The sequence below is a fragment of the Aureococcus anophagefferens genome (genome assembly GCF_000186865.1).
Source record: "Aureococcus anophagefferens unplaced genomic scaffold AURANscaffold_12, whole genome shotgun sequence".
NCBI classification, from domain to species: domain Eukaryota; class Pelagophyceae; order Pelagomonadales; family Pelagomonadaceae; genus Aureococcus; species Aureococcus anophagefferens.
In genome coordinates, this window is record NW_008705572.1 from 307,474 (window position 1) to 326,468 (window position 18,995).

The window sequence follows — 18,995 nt, forward strand, 5'->3', positions numbered from 1 at the left end:
TCGCGGCGGCGGCCACCGGCCGCGCGCGACCGGGTCGTCGGGAGGAGAAATTGGCTGAATTGGCCGTCGGTGGAGCGGGCGGCGCGGCGGCGGGGGGCGGGCGGCGGGCGGGACGAAGGGCGCGGCGGCGAGGCACCGCGGCGGCGCGCGGCGCCGCGGGGGCGACGGCGGGCGCTCCGCGAGCGCGCGGGCGACGGCGCGGACGGCGCCGCCGCAGGCGATCTCGACCTCCGCGCCGCCGCGACCGACGGACAGCGTCGCGCGCGCGGCGGCGGCGAGGGGCCGCAGGAAGAGGACGTCCGCGAGCGCGGCGGCGCCGTCGCGGAAGAAGACGTCCACGAAGGCGACGCCGGGGAGGAGGACGGCGCGGGCGACGACGTGGTCGGCGACGGGCGGGACGTCGGCGCGCGCGTCGCCGCCGCCGCCGCGCCGGAGCGGCGCGGCGCGGCGCGTCCGGAGCGCGGAGGCAACCAGCGCGACGGCGCCGTGGTCCGCGGAGGCAACCAGCGCGACGGCACCTTCGTCCGGGCGCCCCGGGAGGAAGGCGCCGTGGGCGATGGTGCCGCTGAAGCCGAAGGAGCTCGCGCAGGCGGCGCCGCGCGCGGCGGGCGCCGCGTCCGCGGGCGCGGCGACGGGCGACCGCCGCAGGAAGTGGGGCAGGTGGCCGTTGACGCTGCGCAGGGCCGCGTTGGCCGCGGCGTGGCGGCGCGGCACGACGGCGGCGACGGCCGCGGCGCCCGCGGCGGCCTCGAGGTGGCCCGCGGCCGCCTTGAGCGCGGCCGCGTCGACCGCGCGCGGCGCTTTCGCGGCCGCGGCGGCCGCGCCGACCTCGACGGGGTCGCCCAACGCCGTGCCCGTGCCGTGGGCCTCGAGGCCATCGCGGGCGGGCCGGCGCACCGCGAAGGCCGCCGCGAGGAGCGCGCGCTGGGACGACCCGTTCGGCGCAGTGAGCGCCGCGGACCGGCCGCCGTGGCGCGCGGCCGCGGTCGCGAGCGCCGCGCCCGCCGAGGCGCCGAGGCCCAGCCCGAAGACGCCCTCGCCGCGGGCGTAGCCGTCGGCGCGGGCGTCGAAGGTGTGGCAGCGGCCCCGGGGCGAGAGCATGCCCGCGGCCGCGAAGAGCGCCGCGCGCGACGCCGCGAGCTCGTTCGCGGCGAGCGCGCGCGCGTCGTCCGCGCCGCCCCCGCGGAGCGCGCCCGCGGCGAAGACGAGGGCGACGAGGGACGACGAGCAGGCCGTGTCCACCGTCGCGCAGGGGCCGGCGTAGCCGAGCGCGTAGGACACGCGGCCGCTCGCGACGGCCGCGAGCTTTCCCGTCGCGCCGTACGCGCCGCCGTCGCCCGCGGCGGCGCCGATGTCGCCGGCGACCGTGCCGCTCAGCGCCGCGAAGACGGCCGTGGCCGCGCCCGCGGGCAGGAGCACCGCGGCCTCGAGGAGCGCGACCTGGGCCGCGTCGGCCGCCGCGAGCTCCGCGGGCGGCAGGCCCAGCGGCGACGCGACCGGCCACGCGTCGCCGTCGAGGAACGCGCCGTAGCCCCCCGCGCCGCCGTCGCGCGACGGCGGCGCGCGGGCGCCGGCCGAGGCGCCCGCCGCCTGGAAGGCCGCGAGCCCCGCGAGCGACCGGACACAGAACGGCGCGCGGACAGCGACGCCGCCGAGGACGACCGTCGCGGCCGCCGCGGACGCCGGGGGGGCGACGCGGGGCGCGGCGGCGACCAGGGGCACGGGCGGCTCCGTCTTCGGCGGCGACGCCGCGGCCCAGTCCGCCGACGGCACGACGAGGACGACCTTGCCGAGCGCTTTCCGGCCCGCGACGCGCGCGAGGCCCCGGCGCAGGTCGGAGAGCGGCCAGGCGACGTCGACGGGCGGCCGGAGCTTCCCGGCGCGCCAGAGGTCCACGACGGCCTTCGACGCCTTCGCGACGCCCGCCGCGTCCTGGCCGCGCGACGCCCAGACGCCGACGAGCGCGACGTTGCGCTGGAGGAGCTGCTCGACGGGCACCGCGCCCGTCGCGCCGGACGCGTAGCCGAGCGAGAGCACGGCGCCGCCGACGGCGACGCAGCGCAGGCACGCGACGAGCGCGTCGCCGCCGACGGGGTCGACGACGAGGTCGACGCCGCCCGTCGCCGCGACCACGTCCCGGTGCCAGCGGCGCCGCGAGTAGTCGACCGTCCGCGTCGCGCCGCGCGCGGCGCAGAAGGCGCGCTTCTCCGGCGTCGACGCGCAGGCGATGACCTCGTAGCCCAACAACGCGCCGAGTTCGACGGCGGCGGCGCCGAGGCCGCCCGCGGCGCCGAGCACGAGCAGATAGCCCCCCGGCGGCTTCGCGTTGCGGACCGCGAGCGCGAAATACGCCGTCGTGTAATTCACGCCGAGCGCCGCGTAGGCCAGGGCCTGGGCGCCGTCGACATCGCCGAGCCAGACGCACTCGCTCGCGCGCGCGACGACCTCGACGGCGCAGCAGCCGCCGCTGAGGCTCCAGAAGCCCACCGCGTCGCCCGCGCGGCCGCCGGCGCAGCCCGCGCCGACGGCCGTCGCGACGCCCGCGCACTCGATGCCGGGCACGATGGGCAGGGGCCGCTTGACCTGGTAGCGCCCGTGGAGGAAGAGGTTGTCCGCGAAGGAGAGGCCCACGCACGTCGGCGCGACGACGACGCCGCGGCGGCCGGGCCGGCACGCGAGCGTCGGCCGCGGCGCGGAGCGCCACGCGATGTCGCCGCCCTCGGCGTCGACGGCGACGACCTTCATCGTCGCCGGCGAGTGCGTCGACGGCGGCGCGTCTTCATCCGTCGGCGACGGCGGGGCGTCGTCCTCCGGTGGCGACGGCGGAGCGTCTTCCTCCGGTGGCGACGACGGAGCGTCTTCCTCCTCCACCTCCTCCTCCACCTCCTCCCCCACCTCCTCCTCCTCGTCCGCTCGGGGCTCGCCGAGGAAGGCCGCGAGCCCCCGGAGCGTCGGGTGGTCGAAGACGAGCGTCGACGACACCGCCGAGCTCAGAGCTTTCCCGAGCGCGGCCGCGAGCTCCGACGCGCCGAGCGAGTCGAACCCCGCGGCCATCATGGGCTCGTCGGCGCCGAAGGCCGTGCCGACGACGTCGAAGGCCAGCGCCGCCGCGACGGCGTCGGGGTCGGCGCCGCGCGCCGGCGCGGCGGCCGCGGCGGCCGCGGCGGCCGCGCGGCGCGGCGCGGCCCTGAGCCGGTTCGGCCACGACTCGGCCATGCAGAGGCGCTCGCGCGCGTCCTGGCCGGCGGCGTCGGCGAGCGCGCGCCGGTCGCGCCGCGGCCGCGCCGACGCCGCGGCGGCCGCGCGCCGCGCCGCCGGCGCGTCGGCGACGACGGCGTCGGCGACGCCGGCCGCGCGCGCCGCGGCCGCGGGCGCCGGCGCGTCCTCGAGGTACGCGGCGAAGGCGCGCGGGAGCGCGCGGCTCAACAGGAAGAGCGGGCTCATGCCCCGCGGCAGGTTCCCGAAGCGGAACGTCGCGCCGGCGCTCGCGGCGACCCAGTCCGCGGCGATCGCGAGCGCGACGCCGCCGCCGATGAGCGACCCGTGCGCGGCCGCCGCGACGGGCGCCGGGAGCGCGCGGAGGCGCCGCGCGAGCGCCGAGCACGCCGCCGCGAGCTGCGGGCCCTCGCCGTCGCCGGCGTCGAGGCGGCCGCCCGTGCAGAAGTGGCGCCCGTTGCCCGCGAGCGCGACGCGCGGCGCGACGCCGGCCGCCGCGGCCGCGCACGCCGCGGCGTCCGCGAGGAGCTCGAGCGACTCGCCGTTGAAGTGGTCCGGGTCGTCGAGCTCGACAAAAACGCGCGCGTCGGCGGCGACGCAGCGCGCGAGGCGCCGGCGCCGCGTCGCGGCGAGTTTCGCCGGCGGCGCGACGGCCGCGGCGAAGACGGACGCCGAGAACGACGCGCGCCGCGGGATCCGCGGCGCCGCGGCGGCGCCCTCGAGGTCCGCGACGCCGGCGACCGCGGCGCGTATCCTCGAGTCCGGCCCGGGGCCCGCGACGTAGACCGTGGGCAGGACGCAGCGCGCGAGCGCGCGGAGGAGCGCGACGGCCGCGCCCAGGTCCTCGGCGGCGCCGCCGTCCGCGGTCGCGACGACGACGACGTGGACCGCCCCGAGCGCGTCGACGGCCGCCGCGGCGTCGCGGAGCGACCGCGCGTCGGACGCGAGGACGCGGAGGTGGAGCTCGCGGCCGCGGCGGCGGATCGAGGGGACAAGCAAGTCCGAGGCCGGCGCCGGCGCCCCGCGCGGCCGCCGCCGCCGCGCGGGGCCGTCCTCGACGCATGGGACCGGCGCCGGCGCCTTTGGCGCGGGCGGCCGCGGCGGGCCCGGCCGGCGGAGGAGGCCCGCGGTGTGGCGCAGGCCCACGGGCGGCGCCGCGGCGATCGTCGCCGCGAGCGTCCGCGCGTGGCCGTCGGCCGCGCGGGCCGTCTCGTGCTCCGCGTCGGAGCAGCGCCAGTCCGCCGCGGCGAAGAGGGCCGCCGGCGCCCCGCGGAGGCCCGCGCGCCGCGCCGTCGCGAGGAGCGGCCGGCCCCGGCCGAGCGCGGCCGCGAGCGCGGCGACGGGGATAAAGGGCGCGCCGCGCGCGGGCGGCGCTCGCGCGCGCGCGCTCGGCCGCGCCTCGGCGGACGCGAGGCCCGCGACGACGACGACGCGCGCGTCGCAGCGGTCCGCGGCGTCGAGGGCCGCGGGCGTCGCGTCGGCGCCGGAGAAGACGGCGACGCCCGGCGCGGGCGCCGACGCCGGCGCGGCCCGCGCGACCGCGACCGCGCACGCCGCGGGCAGGACCGCCGCCGCCGCCGCCGCGCGGGGCGGCGCCCGCCGCAGCGCCTCGTGGAGGAACGCGTCCACGTCCCGCAGCACGACGTCGACGAGGCCGCGGCGGAGCGCGGCCGCCGGCGCGAGGTCGAGGCCCTCGAGGACCCAGCGCCGCGCGGCCCTGAGGTCCATCTTCGCCGCGACGGCGACGGCGGCGACGCCCGCCGGCGGGCGGAACGACGCGTCGACGAGGACGGCGGCGTAGGTCGACGACGCGGCGACGAGGGGCGCCGCGCGCGCCGCGCAGGTCGCCGAGACGACGCCGTCGCGCGCCGCGCGGCAAAACGCGAGCTCCGACGCCGCGTCGCCCGCCGCGAGGGTCCCCCGGACGACGAGGGGCCGACGCAGGACCGGGAGGAGCTCGTCGAGGAGCGCGGCGTCCCAGCCCGCCGCCGCGACGACGACCGCGCCCCCCGCGGCGGCGGCGACCGGCCGCGCCGCCGCCGCCGCGCGCGCGTAGGTCCGGACGCCCGTCGCCGCGACGCTCGCCAGCCGATACACGCCGTCGCGCGCACCCCCCCCCCAGGTCCCGGCCTCGAAGCCGAAGCGCCCGTGCGTCGCCTCGAAGGCCTCGACGGCCGCGAGGACGGCCTCGACGGGCTTCGGCGCGCGTCGTCGGAGCGTCGCGACCGCGGCGCCGTCGACGAGGGGCCGCCGCGCGTCCCCGAGGGAGAAGAGCGTCGCGGCGCAGCCCGAGCCGTAGGCCATGCAGCGCAGGCGCCCCCCCGTCTCGCCGCTGAGCGCGAAGCTCAACAACGACGCGTAGAGCGGGCACGTGTACGTCGTGCCGTTCTCCGCCGCGACGCCGAGGCCCGCCGCGGCCCGCTCCAAAAAGGCCGCGTCGTGGTCGGCCCGCGGCAGGGTCCACCCCGCGACGTCGTCGCGCAGCACGCGCAGGTTCCGCTTCGCGTGGTAGGGCGCGTTGTTGTGGAAGGCGAACCGCTCCGGCGCGTCGCCGAGCCGGAGCGACCGCGCGCACCAGAGCAGGGCCTCGTCGTACTGGGCCGTCGCCGCCGCGACGTGGAAGATGGCGTCGTTCGTGCGCCAGCCCACGGGGCGGTAGAAGTCCCAGGCGTGCTTCACGAAGGTCGCGCGCGGCGCCTCGAGCGGCAGCGCCGCGCGCGCGGACGCGAGCACCGCGCAGCCCGCGGCGCCGACCTCGGAGAGGCGGGCCGGGTCCGGGTGGACCGCGGGGTCCGCGCAGACGACGACGGCGTAGGTCCGTCTATCCCCGATCCAGCGCGCGGACGACAGGAACGCGTTCGTGCCCCCGTAGCACGCGTTCGTCGTGTCCGCGCCTGAGAAACCAAATATGTCGAGCGTATTCACACATAATTTTTTCGCTGTCTCGAAAGCACTCGCCGAGAGGAAACGACCCGTCCAAAAATCAGCCAAAACGACGTCGATTTGACCGAGAGAGAGAAGTTTCGCTGGACCGCCGTTCCACTGTCCGTTTCCGGCGCGGATCCGCGCCCTCGACGTCGCGGTGGTCGCCGAAGAGCGCCATGAGGAAGGACTTGATCGACTTGCCGCGGTCGACGGCGCTCTCCGTGCCGACCTCGAGGCGGCCGATCTCGCCCGTGCCGAGGCGGCAGCGCGCGAGCAGCGACGCGAGCGCGGTCGCGCCGAGGCTCACGGCGTCCTCGTCGTCGCCGCACGCCGTGGCCCGGTCCTGGCCCCGGCCGACCGTGTAGCGGCCGGCGCAGCCGTGGAAGGCCTCGAGCGCCGACGCGGCGACGCAGAGCGACGGCGCGTAGTAGTCGATGGCCGACGCGCCGGGCGACGCGGCCGCCGCGGCCGCCGACGGCCGCGGCGCCGCGCGCGGGCCGGGCCCGCGGTCGACGGCGACGCGCGCGCCCTCGACGACGAGTGGCCCGCAGGCCGCGTCGACGGTCGCGACGCGCGCGTCCCGCGCGACGACGGCCGCGTGGACGCCGCGGGCGCCGCCCGCGGCGTCGACGGCGACGGCGTCGACGGCGACGACGTCGCGCGAGCCCGCGAGCGCGTCCAAGGCGGCGAGCACGGCCTCGGCGTCCGGCGTCGCCGCGAACCGCAGGGCGGCGAGGGTCCGGCCGTCGTGGGCGACCCGGAGGAGCGCGGCGTCCGCGCGGACCTCGGCGAAAAAGACCGCCGAAGGCTCCGCGCGCGCGACGCGCCGCGGCGCGCGCGCCGTCGCCCCCGCGAAAAAGGCGACGTCGCATTCCGGCGCCGGCGCGCGGGCGGCGACCCGCGGGCGGCGGACCGCGGCGCGCCAGAGCGACGCCGCGACGGACGGCGCCGCGGCCGCGGTCCGGCGCGGCGCCGCGGCCGCGCCGTGCGCGATCGTGCCGCTGAAGCCGAAGGAGCTCACGCGGGCTTCGTCGGCCCGCGGCGGCGCGGCGTCGACGGCGCAGCGCGCGAAGGCGCCGTGGGCGCGCAGGTGGTCGTTGAGGCGCCGGAGGCACGCGTTGCGGCCGCCGGCGGCGCCCGCGAGCACCGCGAGGAGGCCCGCGGCGCCCGCGGCGGCCTCGAGGTGGCCCAGGCTCGCCTTGAGGGCCGAGAAGCGCGACGCGTCGCTCCGGGACGCGGCGGCGACGGCGCCGACCTCGACGGGGTCGCCGAGCGCCGTGCCCGTGCCGTGCGCCTCGACCGCCGCGGCGCCGCCGCGGACGCGCGCGACGAGGTCGCGCTGCGCGGCGCCGTTCGGCGCCGTGAGGCTCGCGCTGCGGCCGTCCTGGCGCACGGCCGTCGCCACGGCGGAGCCGGCGCGCCGCCGCGCGAGCGCGAAGGCGCCCGCGCCCTGGCCGCGCGCGTACCCGTCCGCGCCTGGGCAGCAAAAGGGTGATTCAACGTCGCTTCAACATGAGTGTTCGCGCGCGCGCGTTCCCAAAAAAGCATCCATGCTTCGAGACCGTTCCGAGAGATGATCGCTCGCCCAAAAATCAGCCGAAACGAGTGGAAAACGGCCGAGATCGGAGCCTTTGAAGTTGGGAATTTCGCTCTCTTTTCCTGCCCTGGTCCGCGCGCGCGTCCCACGCGTGGCACCGCCCCCGCGGCGAGAGCATGCCCGCGGCGGCGAAGTCGCGCGACTCGGCGCTTCCCAGCGCCGCGGCCGCGACGGCGACGGCGCCGGCGCACTCGCCGCCGCGGAGCGCCGCCGCGGCGACGTGGATTGCGACGAGCGCGGACGAGCACGCGGTGTCGAGCGACGCGCAGGGCCCGGCGAGGCCCAGGGCGTAGGACACGCGGCCGCTGAGCACGGAGAGCGCCGCGGCCGTCGCGGCGTTGACGCCGCCGCCGCCCGCCGCGGCGCCGCCGGATACGCGGCCCATGGCGCCGACGAAGACTCCGACGTCCGCGTCGCGCGGCGCCGTCTCCGCGGCCGCGGCCAGGACGAGGACCGCGTGCGCGTCGAGGCCCGCGGCCTCGGCGCCGGCGACGCGGAAGGCCCGCGCGTCGAAGGCGACCGCGGCGAGGAACGCGCCGTAGCGCGCCGCGGGGGCCTCGCCTTCGAACGCCGTCGACACCGCGGAGCATCCGGTCGCGACGGCGCGCGCGAGACCCCGCGGCCCGCCGCCGGGCAGCGCGCCGCTCGAAAGCTCGATCGCGACGGCGCCGGACGCGGGCGGCGGCGCCCGCGGCGGCGGCGGCGGCGCGGCGTCGCCGCGGAGCGCCGCCAGCGTGCAGCGCTCGAGGAGCAGCGCGGGTGACGAGCCCAGCGCGTCCGCGAGCGCCTGCAGGTCGAGCGAATCGGCGCCGAGCGCGAGGAAGCCGACGTCCGGCTCCGCGACGGCCGCCGGGAACAGCGCGGCGAAGACCTCGACGACGCCCGCCGCCGCGGCGCATGCCTCCGGCTCCGGCGACGGTTCCTCGGCCGCCGCGGCGCCGTCGCCGTCGCGGAGCGCGGCGTACGTGCAGCGCTCGAGGAGCAGCGTCGGCGAGGCGCCCAGCGCGTCGGCGAGGGACTGCAGGTCGAGCGAATCGGCGCCGAGCGCGAGGAAGCCGACGTCGGGCGCCGCGACGGCCGCCGGGAACAGCGCGGCGAAGACGGCGCCGACGCTCGGCGCCGCGCGCGGCGCGCGTGCGGCGGCGTGCGTCAGCGGCGACGGCCGCGCGTCGGCGTCGAGGTCCGCCGCCGCCTTGGCGCGGCCGTTCCGCGCCGGAGCGCAGCGATGGTGGCCGTTCTTGCCGTTCTTCATTGCGACCGCGAGCGCTGCATGCGACCGATGCTGCGGCGACGGACGCGCGCCCGCGGGCGGCGCCCGAAGGGCGCGCGCAGCACGGTCAAACGCGCGCGCGCGATTTGCTTCGGAGACGGGGGCTGCCCCGGCGAGCTGGGAAAGCCAGGAAATAAGCTATCAAAGTTCAATAATTGTTCAATCACACATTCAACTCGCTTCGCGGAATTACGATGGCAGCCCTCAAGCTCGCCGTCGTCGGCGCGCTGGGCCTGGTCCTCGGCTTCCTCGGCGGCAAGTTCGACTTCGAGGACGGCGTGCTGCCGCCCTGGCCGCTGTTCACGGTCGGCGTCGCCGTCAACGACGCCCTCGCGGCCGCCTTCGAGGCCACGACGCCGCCGAAGGTGCGCGCCATCGACCTGGCGACGGGCTACTGGCAGAGCAGCGTCACCTACGCCGTCGTGAAGCACGGCATCGTCGACGCCGTCGCCGGCGGCGAGGCCACCTGCGAGGGCGTCGCGGCCGCGCGCGCGCTCGCCGCGGGCTACTGCTGCCGCTACATGGCCGCGGCCGCGGAGCTCGGCATCTTCGCGCGGTCCGGCGACGCCTACGCGCTCACGGCCGTCGGCGCCGCCGTGTCCGACGGCGCCGACTCCATGCGCGACTTCGTGCTCATGATCAACGAGGAGTCGGCGGCCGCGTGGCGCGCGACGGCGGCGACGTCGATGGCGTCCGGCGCGAGCGGCTTCCGCGAGGCCTTCGGGTCCGACTTCTTCGAGTGGCACGCGGAGCGAACCCACGCGGCCCAGTGGGCCCAGTTCGACCGGGCCATGGGCGCCATGTCCGCGGACCTCACGTCCGCGCTCGCCGCGGACTACGCGGTGCCCCCGGCCTCGACGATCTGCGACGTCGGCGGCGGCCGGGGCCACGTGCTCGCCAAGTTCCTCGACCGCCACGACAACGCGTCGGGCCTCGTCCTCGACCTCCCGGACGCCGCGGACCGCGCGACCGAAAACCTCGCGCGCTTCGGGGGCCGCGGCGCGGCCGTCGGCGGCTCCTTCTTCGACGCCTTCCCGCCGGCCTTCCGCGCCTGCGACGTCTTCGTCGTCCGCGGCGTCCTCATGGACTGGCCCGACGCCGAGGCGACGACGATCCTCCGCCGCGTCGCCGAGGCCGCGAAACCGGGCGCGAAGCTCGTCGTCAACGAGTTCGTGCTGGGCACCGCGGGCAAGATGATGGAGCGCGCCAAGCACCTCATGGACCTCAACATGGCCGCGTCCTGCGCGCCGGGCGCGCGCGTCCGCGCCGTCGCCGACCACCGCGCGCTCCTCGAGGCCGCGGGCGTCGACCTCGCGTCCTTTTCGCACCTGCGCATACGCTCCATCGTCGACGTCCTCGAGGTCACGTTCTAAATTCGAAGCAAGGGTTTTTTTTTGGGGGGCGGTGCGTGGGGCTTTTCCATACTGCTCCGGAGTTCAACTAAGTTGTTGAAGTTGGATGCGCCGCAAATTCTCGCCACAAGCCATCCAATCGGCACCACCCGACGCCGTACGCAAAACATTGTGCGCGCGGTGTGACCGCGCGCCGCCGTGACTCGTCATGGAGTACGAGCCGAACGACGATGAACCGACCGACTTCGACATGCAGCCGCACCTGTCGCACGACGAGCTGCACACCGTCGACGTGCTCAAGTCGCTGGCCTGCCCGTCCTTCGACGACGGCGACGACAAGCCGCTGAAGCGGCGGAGCAGCTGGAAGGAGGAGCACGCCGGGCTGAACCCGCCGAGCCCCCTCGCGCGCGCGTCGTCCGGCTGCCTCGACTTCCCGTCGGACGGCGGCGGCTCGGAGCCGGAGCGCGACGCGGACGAGGTCGACGACATCCTGCGCGCGAGCGTCAAGGGCGACGTGAGCCGGCTGCTGCCCGAGGTGTCGCGCGCGGCGCTCATCGAGCGCCTGCGCACGGACCTCTTCGAGGCGCAGGAGAAGAAGGAGGCCGGCGACGACGACGCCGCGTCGGCGCCGGGCTTCGCGACGCCGCCGGCCGCGTCCGTGTCGCCGCGCGAGGCGGACGACAAGGCCGAGGCCGCGCCGGCGGCGGGCGAGGAGAAGCTGGGCACGTTCAAGGGCGTCTTCCTGCCCTGCCTCCAGAACATCCTCGGCGTCATCCTCTTCCTGCGGCTGTGCTGGATCACGGGCCAGGCCGGCGCGCTCGGCGCGACGGGCATCGTGCTCATCTGCGCGACGTCGACGTTCCTGACGGCGCTGTCGCTGAGCGCCGTGGCGACGAACGGCAAGGTCGAGGCCGGCGGGCCCTATTTCGTGATCTCGCGGAATCTCGGGCCCGAGGTCGGCACGGCCGTCGGGCTCCTCTTCTACCTGGGCACGACCATCGCCGCGTCCATGTACGTGCTCGGCGCCGTCGAGGCGCTCTACGACGGCTTCGCGGGCGCGACGCGGAGCGCGGACTTCCCGCTGCGGTCCGTGCTCACCGCGCTCGCGATGATGGCGCTCCTCGCGGCCATCGTCCACGTCGGCGTGAAGCAGGTCAACGCGGCGGCGTCCGTGTTCCTGAGCATCGTGCTCCTGTCCGTGTTCTGCCTCATCATGGGCATCCTGCTCTTCGCGGGCGACGCGTACAGCGGCGAGCTCGGCGGCGGGGACCGCGACTTCTTCGACAACGTGAAGCCCAACTTCGAGGAGGACGACGGCGTCCAATGGGACTTTCGGAGCCTCCTGGCCATCTTCTACCCGTCGGTGACGGGCATCATGGCCGGGTCGAACCGGTCCGGCGTGCTCGCGACGCCGTCGAAGAGCATCCCGCTCGGCACGCTCGCGGCCATCGCGCTGACGACGTTCCTCTACGTCGTCGTCGTCTGGCTCTACGGCCTGGTCGTCGCCCACGACGTGCTCATCGAGGAGAAGCTCGTCGTCGCGCTCGTCGCGTGGCCGAGCCCGATCATCGTGAAGCTCGGCATCATCATGTCGTGCGTGGGGGCGGCCCTGCAGTCGCTGACGGGCGCGCCGCGCCTCCTCGCGGCCATCGCGAGCGACGGCGCCCTGCCCGTGCTGGCGGCCTTCGCGCCGCCGTCGGACGCGCCGAAGCAGAAGCCCGCGGCGCCGGCGCCGGCCGAGGACCGGCTCGAGGGCGAGTCCGGCGTGCAGCTGCTGCCCAAGGTGAGCTCCGGGTCGCGGCTCTCGTCGCTCCTGACCCAGTTCCAGAAGCCCGACGGCGCGGACGTCGAGGCGCCGCCGCCGCCGCCGCCGCCGGACGAGCCGCCGCGGACCGCGTCGCCGCGGTCGCGCGGCGGGTCGCACCCGGCGAGCCCGCGCTTCTCCACGGCCCTGGGCCGCAGCAGCGCGGCGTCGGCGAGCAGCGTCGACGCGGGCTGGCCCGCGCTGGCGCTGACCTGGTTCGTCGCGTCGATCCCCTGCTTGGCGGGCGAGCTCAACGCGATCACGCCGATCGTGACCATGTTCTTCCTGCTGATGTACGCGACGGTGAACCTGTCCTGCTTCTGCCTCGCCTACCTCAAGTCGCCGGGCTTCCGGCCGACCTGGCGCTACTTCCACTGGTCGTCGGCGCTCCTCGGGTTCTTCTGGTGCGTCGGCCTCATGTTCACGATCAGCTGGCGGGGTTTGGAGGCGACGCTCGCGCTCATCTTCGCCTTCTCCATCATGTACTACGTGCGCAAGCAGCGCATTAGCAAGGACTGGGGCGACGCCGGCGCGGGGCTGCGCTTCCAGGTCGCGCGGGACCAGCTGTTGGCGCTCACGGAGCGGTCGACGTTCTACCCAGGGCAGGAAAAGAGTGCGAAATTCCCAACTTCAATGGCTCCTCTCTCGGCCGTTTTCCACTCGTTTCGGCTGATTTTTGGACGAGCGATCATCTCTCGGAACGGTCTCGAAGCATGGATGCTTTTTCCGGAGCGCGCGCGCGCGGAACACTCACGTTGAAGCGACGTTGAATCTCTCTTGTCCCGCCCAGGTTCTACCACGCGAAGAACTGGCGGCCGCAGATCCTCGTGCTCTGCCGCTGCGACCGGCGCTTCAACCCCGTCAAGCCCGAGTTGTTGGCCGTGGCGGGCCACCTGAAGAAGGGCCAGGGGTTGCTCATGGCCCACGCGCTCATCGACGCGGGCGACCGCGGCGCGCGCGCGTTGGTCGCCGAGGCGGCGACGGAGGTGCTCCGGCTCCACCTCCAGGACCGGGCCATCCAGGGCTTCCCGCGGGCCATCGTCTACCGCGCCAACGCCGAGCTCCCGACGCAGACGGAGGACGCGCTCCTGGGCACGGCGCAGTCGTGCGGCGTCGGCGCGATGCGGCCCAACTCCGTGCTTCTCGGGTGGCCGTCGAAGTACCGCGGCGACGAGGTCAAGAAGGGGCGCCACGGCTTCGTGCGCCTCCTGCGCGACCTCAGCGCCATGCGCAAGGCGTTGATCGTCGTCAAGGACGGCGCGAGCTTGGCGGGCCGCGAGCCCTTCGACGCGACGCGGACCGTCGACGTCTGGTGGGTCGCTGTGTGGAAATCAAATCTTCAACCCGACTTCAATGTGAGCGTATTCGAATGTTTTGACACAAGTTCTTCGGCTGGGCTTCGAGAACTCGACGAGAGCGATCGATCCGTCCAAAAATCAGCCGAATCGACTTCGGTTTGACCGAACTAGAGAATTCTCAAGTTTGGTCAGGACCACCCAAACCAGTGGTTGGTTTCCACACAGGTGGGTCGTGCAGGACGGCGGGCTCCTATTATTACTCCCCTGGCTCCTCAAGCGGTCCAAGCTCTTCGGCCGCTGCCGCCTGCGCCTCTTCGCCGTGATGACGGGCCTCTTCGCGCACCACTGGAACGCGGGCCACGGCGGCTCGGCGACCATTCCCTCGGCGCGGCCCGAGGGCGCGGACCCGGACGCGAAGGCGCCGCCGCCGGCGAAGGAGACGGAGCTCCTGGAGCGCTGGCGCTTGTTCATCCAGGCCATGCTCGACGACCTGCGCATCGACGCGGAGGTGCACCCCGTCGCGGGGTTGGACTTTGTCTGGGCGGCCGCGCACGTCTACCGCGACACGCTGGGGCTGCGCGGGCGGACGACGTACGCGCAGCAGCTCGGCGAGAAGAAGAAGAAGGCCGGGGCGGCGGCGGGCGCGAGCCTGAGCGGCGCGTCGACGCCCGCACTCGCGTCGCCGTCCGCGGGCGCCGGCGCGCGCGGGTCGTCGCCGGGGCCCTTCCGGGCCCGCCGCGCGCCGTCGAACCAGGGCTCGCCGCTCCACTCGCGGCCGGGGTCCCTCCCGGACTCGCCGGGCGACGCCGACGCCGACGGCGCGCTCCACCGGTCGCCCGTCATCCCGGACGAGAACTCGCTCACGCCGCTCCACGGCTTCGCGCTCGCGCTCAACTCGAAGATGCGCCGCCACAGCGCCAAGAGCGCGCTCATCGTCACGAACCTGCCCTACATGACCCACCTCCCGCCCGCCTTCTTCGTCGACTACGTCGACTCCCTCACCGCGAACCTCGGCGCCGTCATGCTCGTCCGCGGGAGCGGCCAGGAGGTCGTCACGCAGTACGGCTAGCGTAAGGCAACTTGCACTGCAACAAAGCGAGTCGTGATGATGTTGAGCCGCCAAAACCAGAGACCGACGATAGCCAGCGTGCCTCGCTCAGCGTGCCTCTGCTAGCGCGAGCCCGCGGCCGTCTCTCCTAGCGCGCGACGTCAGGTGGCGCGTCGCCATGAGCGGCTTCGGCGACGACGGGTTCGGCGACTTCTCGGCCTTCGAGGCCGCGCCCAGCGGCGCGGCGGCGGCGGCTCCGCCCGGCGGCGCGTTCGACGACGAGCCGGCGGAGGACTTTAGCGACTTCGACGCGCAGCCGGCCGAGGACTTTAGCGACTTCGACGCCGTCGCGGCCGCGCCGTTCCCGGACGGGCTCGCGTCGTCCGGCGCCGCGGAGCCCGCGGCCTTCGGCGCCTTCGACGGCGCGGCGGCGCCGCCCGCGGCTTTCGGCGCCTTCGACGGCGCGGCGGCGGAGCCCGCGGCCTTCGGCGCCTTCGACGGCGCGGCGGCGGCGCCCGCCGCGGAGGAGTTCGGCGACTTCGGCGCCTTCGAGGACGCGCCGGTCGCGCCGACCGGGGGCGCCGACCGCTTCAGCGCCTTCGACGACCTCGTGGAGCCGCCGGAGCCCGAGCCGCCGGCGCCCGAGCCGCCGGCGCCCCCGGCCGCGGCCGAAGGCTTCGGCGGCTTCGACGGCGCGGCGGCGCCGGCCGCGGCCGAGGACTTCGGCGGCTTCGACGCGGCGCCCGCGGCCGAAGGCTTCGGCGGCCTCGACGGCGCGGCGGCGCCGCCCGCGGTCGAGGACTTTGGCGGCTTCGACGCGGCGCCCGCGGCGGAGGACTTCGGCGGCTTCGACGCGGCGCCCGCGGCGCCGTCGCCGCCGGCCGACGCCTTCGGCGCCTTCGACGCCCCCGCGGCGCCGCCCGCGGCGCCCGCGGCCGACGACGGCTTCGGCGCCTTCGACGCCGCGCCGGTCGCGGTCGCGCGCGCCGCGGCGCCGGAGCCACCGGCGGACGCCGTCGGCGCCGCGTGGCTCCTGGGCCGGTGCGGCGCGCTCGGGTCGGGCCTCGGCGCGGTCGACGTCGCGCTCGGCGTGCTCGACGCGGCGCGGCAGTCCGACGCGGGCATGCAGGGCGCGCTCACGGAGCTCCTCGGCTTCGGCGACGCGGCCCTGGCGCTCATGGGCGAGCTCTGCGAGAAGAAGGCGGCCGTCGCGGCCATCGACGCGCGCGACGTCCGCGCGGCCGCCGCGGCCGCCCCCGCCGCGGCCGCGGCCGCGCCGCCGCCGGACACCGCGCCGGCCGGCGGCGGCTTCGGCGCCTTCGACGAGCTCGCGCCGCCGGCGGAGCCCGCGGCCGCCGACGGCTTCGGCGCCTTCGACGACGCGCCGCCGCCGACTGCCGACGGCTTCGGCGCCTTCGACGACGCGCCGGCGCCGGCGGAGCCCGCGGTCCGAGCGGACGACGCCCGCGATGACGAATCCACGGGGCCCGTGGACGACGGCTTCGGCGCCTTCGACGACGCGCCGGCTGTCGCCCCGCCCGACGACGGTTTCAGCGCCTTTGACGATATTCCGGTCGCGCCGGCGGAGCCCGCGGTCGCGCCGGCCGCCGACGACGGCTTTAGCGCTTTCGACGAGGTTCCAGCGGCGCTGGCGGAGCCCGCGGCGGCCGACGACGGTTTCGGCGCCTTCGACGACGTTCCGACGGAGCCCGCGTCGGCCCCGGTTGCGGACGACGCTTTCGGCGCCTTCGACGACGTTCCAGCGGCGCCGGCGGAGCCCGCCCTCGGTGCTGACGACGGCTTCGGAGCTTTTGATGACGTTCCAGCGGCGCCGGCGGAGCCCGCGGCGGCCGACGATGGGTTTAGCGCGTTCGACGACATTCCGGTAGAGCCCGCGTCTGCCCCGGTCGCCGACAACGGCTTTAGCGCTTTTGACGACGTTCCAGCGGCGCCGGCGGAGCCCGCTGTCGGTGCCGACGATGGCTTTGGTGCTTTCGACGACGTTCCAGCGGCGCCGGCGGAGCCCGCGGTGCCCCCGGCTGCTGACGAAGGATTTAGTGCCTTTGATGACATTCCCGTGGCACCGGCGGAGCCCGCCGCTGCTGATGCCGCCGACGGCTTAGGTGCGTTTGATGACGTCTCAACGGGTGCCGAGGAGCCCGCGGTGGCCGCGGCTACCGACGACGGCTTCGAGGCTTTCGATGACATCCCAACGGCACCGACAGAGCCCGCAGTCGCGGATGCCGACGGTGGCCTTGGCGCCTTCGACGACGTTCCAGCTGTTCCGGCGGAGCCCGCGGCAGCCGACGACGGTTTCAGCGCGTTCGACGACATTCCAGCGGAGCCCGCAGAGCCTGCAGTCGCCCCGCCTGACGACGGCTTTAGCGCCTTCGACGACGCTCCGGTGGTGCCGGCGGAGCCCGTCGTTGCCTCGCTTGACGACGGCTTTAGCGCCTTCGACGACGTCCCCGCGGCGCCGGCGGAGCCCGTGGCACCTCCAGCTGCTGACGACGGCTTTGATGCTTTCGACGACGTCCCCGCGGCGCCGGCGGAGCCCACGGTGCCCGCCGCTGCTGACGACGGCTTCAGCGCCTTCGACGACGTCCCCGCGGTCCCCGCGGAACCGGCGGAGCCCGCGGTGCCTGCCACGACGGATGACGGCTTTAACGCCTTCGACGACGTCCCCGCGACGCCGGCGGAGCCCGCCGCTGCTGATGCGGCCGACGGCTTTAGCGCCTTCGACGACGTTTCCGCGGCGCCGGCGGAGCCCGCGGTGGCCGCCGCTGCTGACGATGGCTTTGGCGCCTTCGACGACGTTCCCGCGGCGCCCGCGGAGCCCGTGGCACCTCCAGCTGCTGACGACGGCTTTGATGCTTTCGACGACGTCCCCGCGGCGCCGTCGGAGCCCGTCATTGCCCCGCCCGACGACGGCTTTAGTGCGTTCGACGACGTTCCCGCGGCGCCGGCGGAGCCCGCGATGCCCGCCGCCGCTGACGACGGCTTCAGCGCCTTCGACGACGTCCCCGCGGCGCCGGCGGAGCTCGCGGTGCCCGCCGCCGCTGACGACGGCTTCAGCGCCTTCGACGACGTCGCCGCGACGCCGGTGGAGCCCGCGGAGCCCGCCACCGCTGACGACGGCTTTAGCGCCTTCGACGACGTCGCCACGGCGCCGGTGGAGCCCGCGGAGCCCGCCACCGCTGACGACGGCTTTAGCGCCTTCGACGACGTCTCCGCGGCGCCGGCGGAGCCCGCCGCTGCTGATGCGGCCGACGGCTTTAGCGCCTTCGACGACGTCTCCGCGGCGCCGGCGGAGCCCGCGGCACGCCCAGCTGCTGACGACGGCTTTGGTGCGTTCGATGATGTCTCAGCGGCGCCCGAGGAGCCCACGGTGGCCCCAGCTGCTGACGACGGCTTCGGTGCGTTCGACGACGTTTCTGCGGCGCCGGTGGAGCCCGCGGTGGCCGCGGCGACCGACGACGGCTTCGAAGCTTTCGATGACATCCCAGCGGCGCCGACAGAGCCAGCAGTCGCGGATGCCGGCGATGGCTTTGGCGCCTTCGACGACGTCCCAGCTGTTCCGGCGGAGCCCGCGGCGGTCCCGCCTGTCGACGACGGATTTAGCGCGTTCGACGACGCTCCCGCGCCGCCCGCGGAGCCCGCGGCCGCTTCGGCCACGGACGACGGCTTCGGAGCTCCCGACGACGTTCCCGCGGCGCCAGCATTGCCCCCCGTCGCCGACGACGGGTTGAGCGCGTTCGACGACGTCCCGGTCGCGCCGGCGGAGCCCGCCGCGGCCCACGTCGACGACGCCTTCGGCGCGTTCGACGACGTGGCCGCGACGCCGGCGGAGCCCGCGGTCGCCGATGCCGACGACGGGTCGAGCGCCTTCGACGACGTGCCGGCCGCGGCGCCGGAGCCCGCGACGGCGTCGGCCGCCGACGGCGGCTTCGGCCTCGACGACGTTCCCGCGACGGCGGTAGAACCCGCGGCCGCGGACGGCGCCGACGGCTTCAGCGCGTTCGACGACGCGCCAGCCGGGCCCGCCGCCGCGGACGACGACGGCTTCGGCGCGTCCTTCGACGACGTCGCCGCGGCGGCGGCGGAGCCCGCGGCTGCGGACGGCGGCGACGGCTTCGGCGCCGTCGACGACGCGCCGGCGGGCGGCGACTTCCGGGCCTCGACGCCGCCGCCGAAGGCGCCCGACGCGCTCGACGGGGCGATCCGCGACCGGGTCCTGCGCCCGTCGACGCCGCCCCCCAAGGTCGACGACGCGCGCGACGACGAGATCCGGCGCGCGGTCCTCGAGCGCGCGGGCGAGCCCGGCGGCGACGACGCGCCCGCGGCCCCGGTCGCCGAGGCGCCGTCCTCGAGCGGCGAGACCTTCAGCTCCTACGAGGAGGTCAACGAGCCGGGGTCCGCGCGCGACGACTTCGGGTCGTCGTTCGAGGAGGTGCCCGCGGCGCCCGCGGCGCCCGCGGACGACGA

General features: G+C 76.3%; 1 protein-coding gene across 1 annotated transcript; it reads left to right on the forward strand.

The window, feature by feature from the left end:
• Positions 1-10,610: 10,610 nt before the first annotated feature.
• Positions 10,611-12,748, forward strand: AURANDRAFT_53926 (hypothetical protein; the record flags this gene model as incomplete). Its single annotated transcript, XM_009039608.1, has 2 exons — positions 10,611-12,055; positions 12,344-12,748. Coding segments are annotated over 2 exons (1,848 nt in total), but the record flags the coding sequence as incomplete, so codon positions are not given.
• Positions 12,749-18,995: the final 6,247 nt, after the last annotated feature.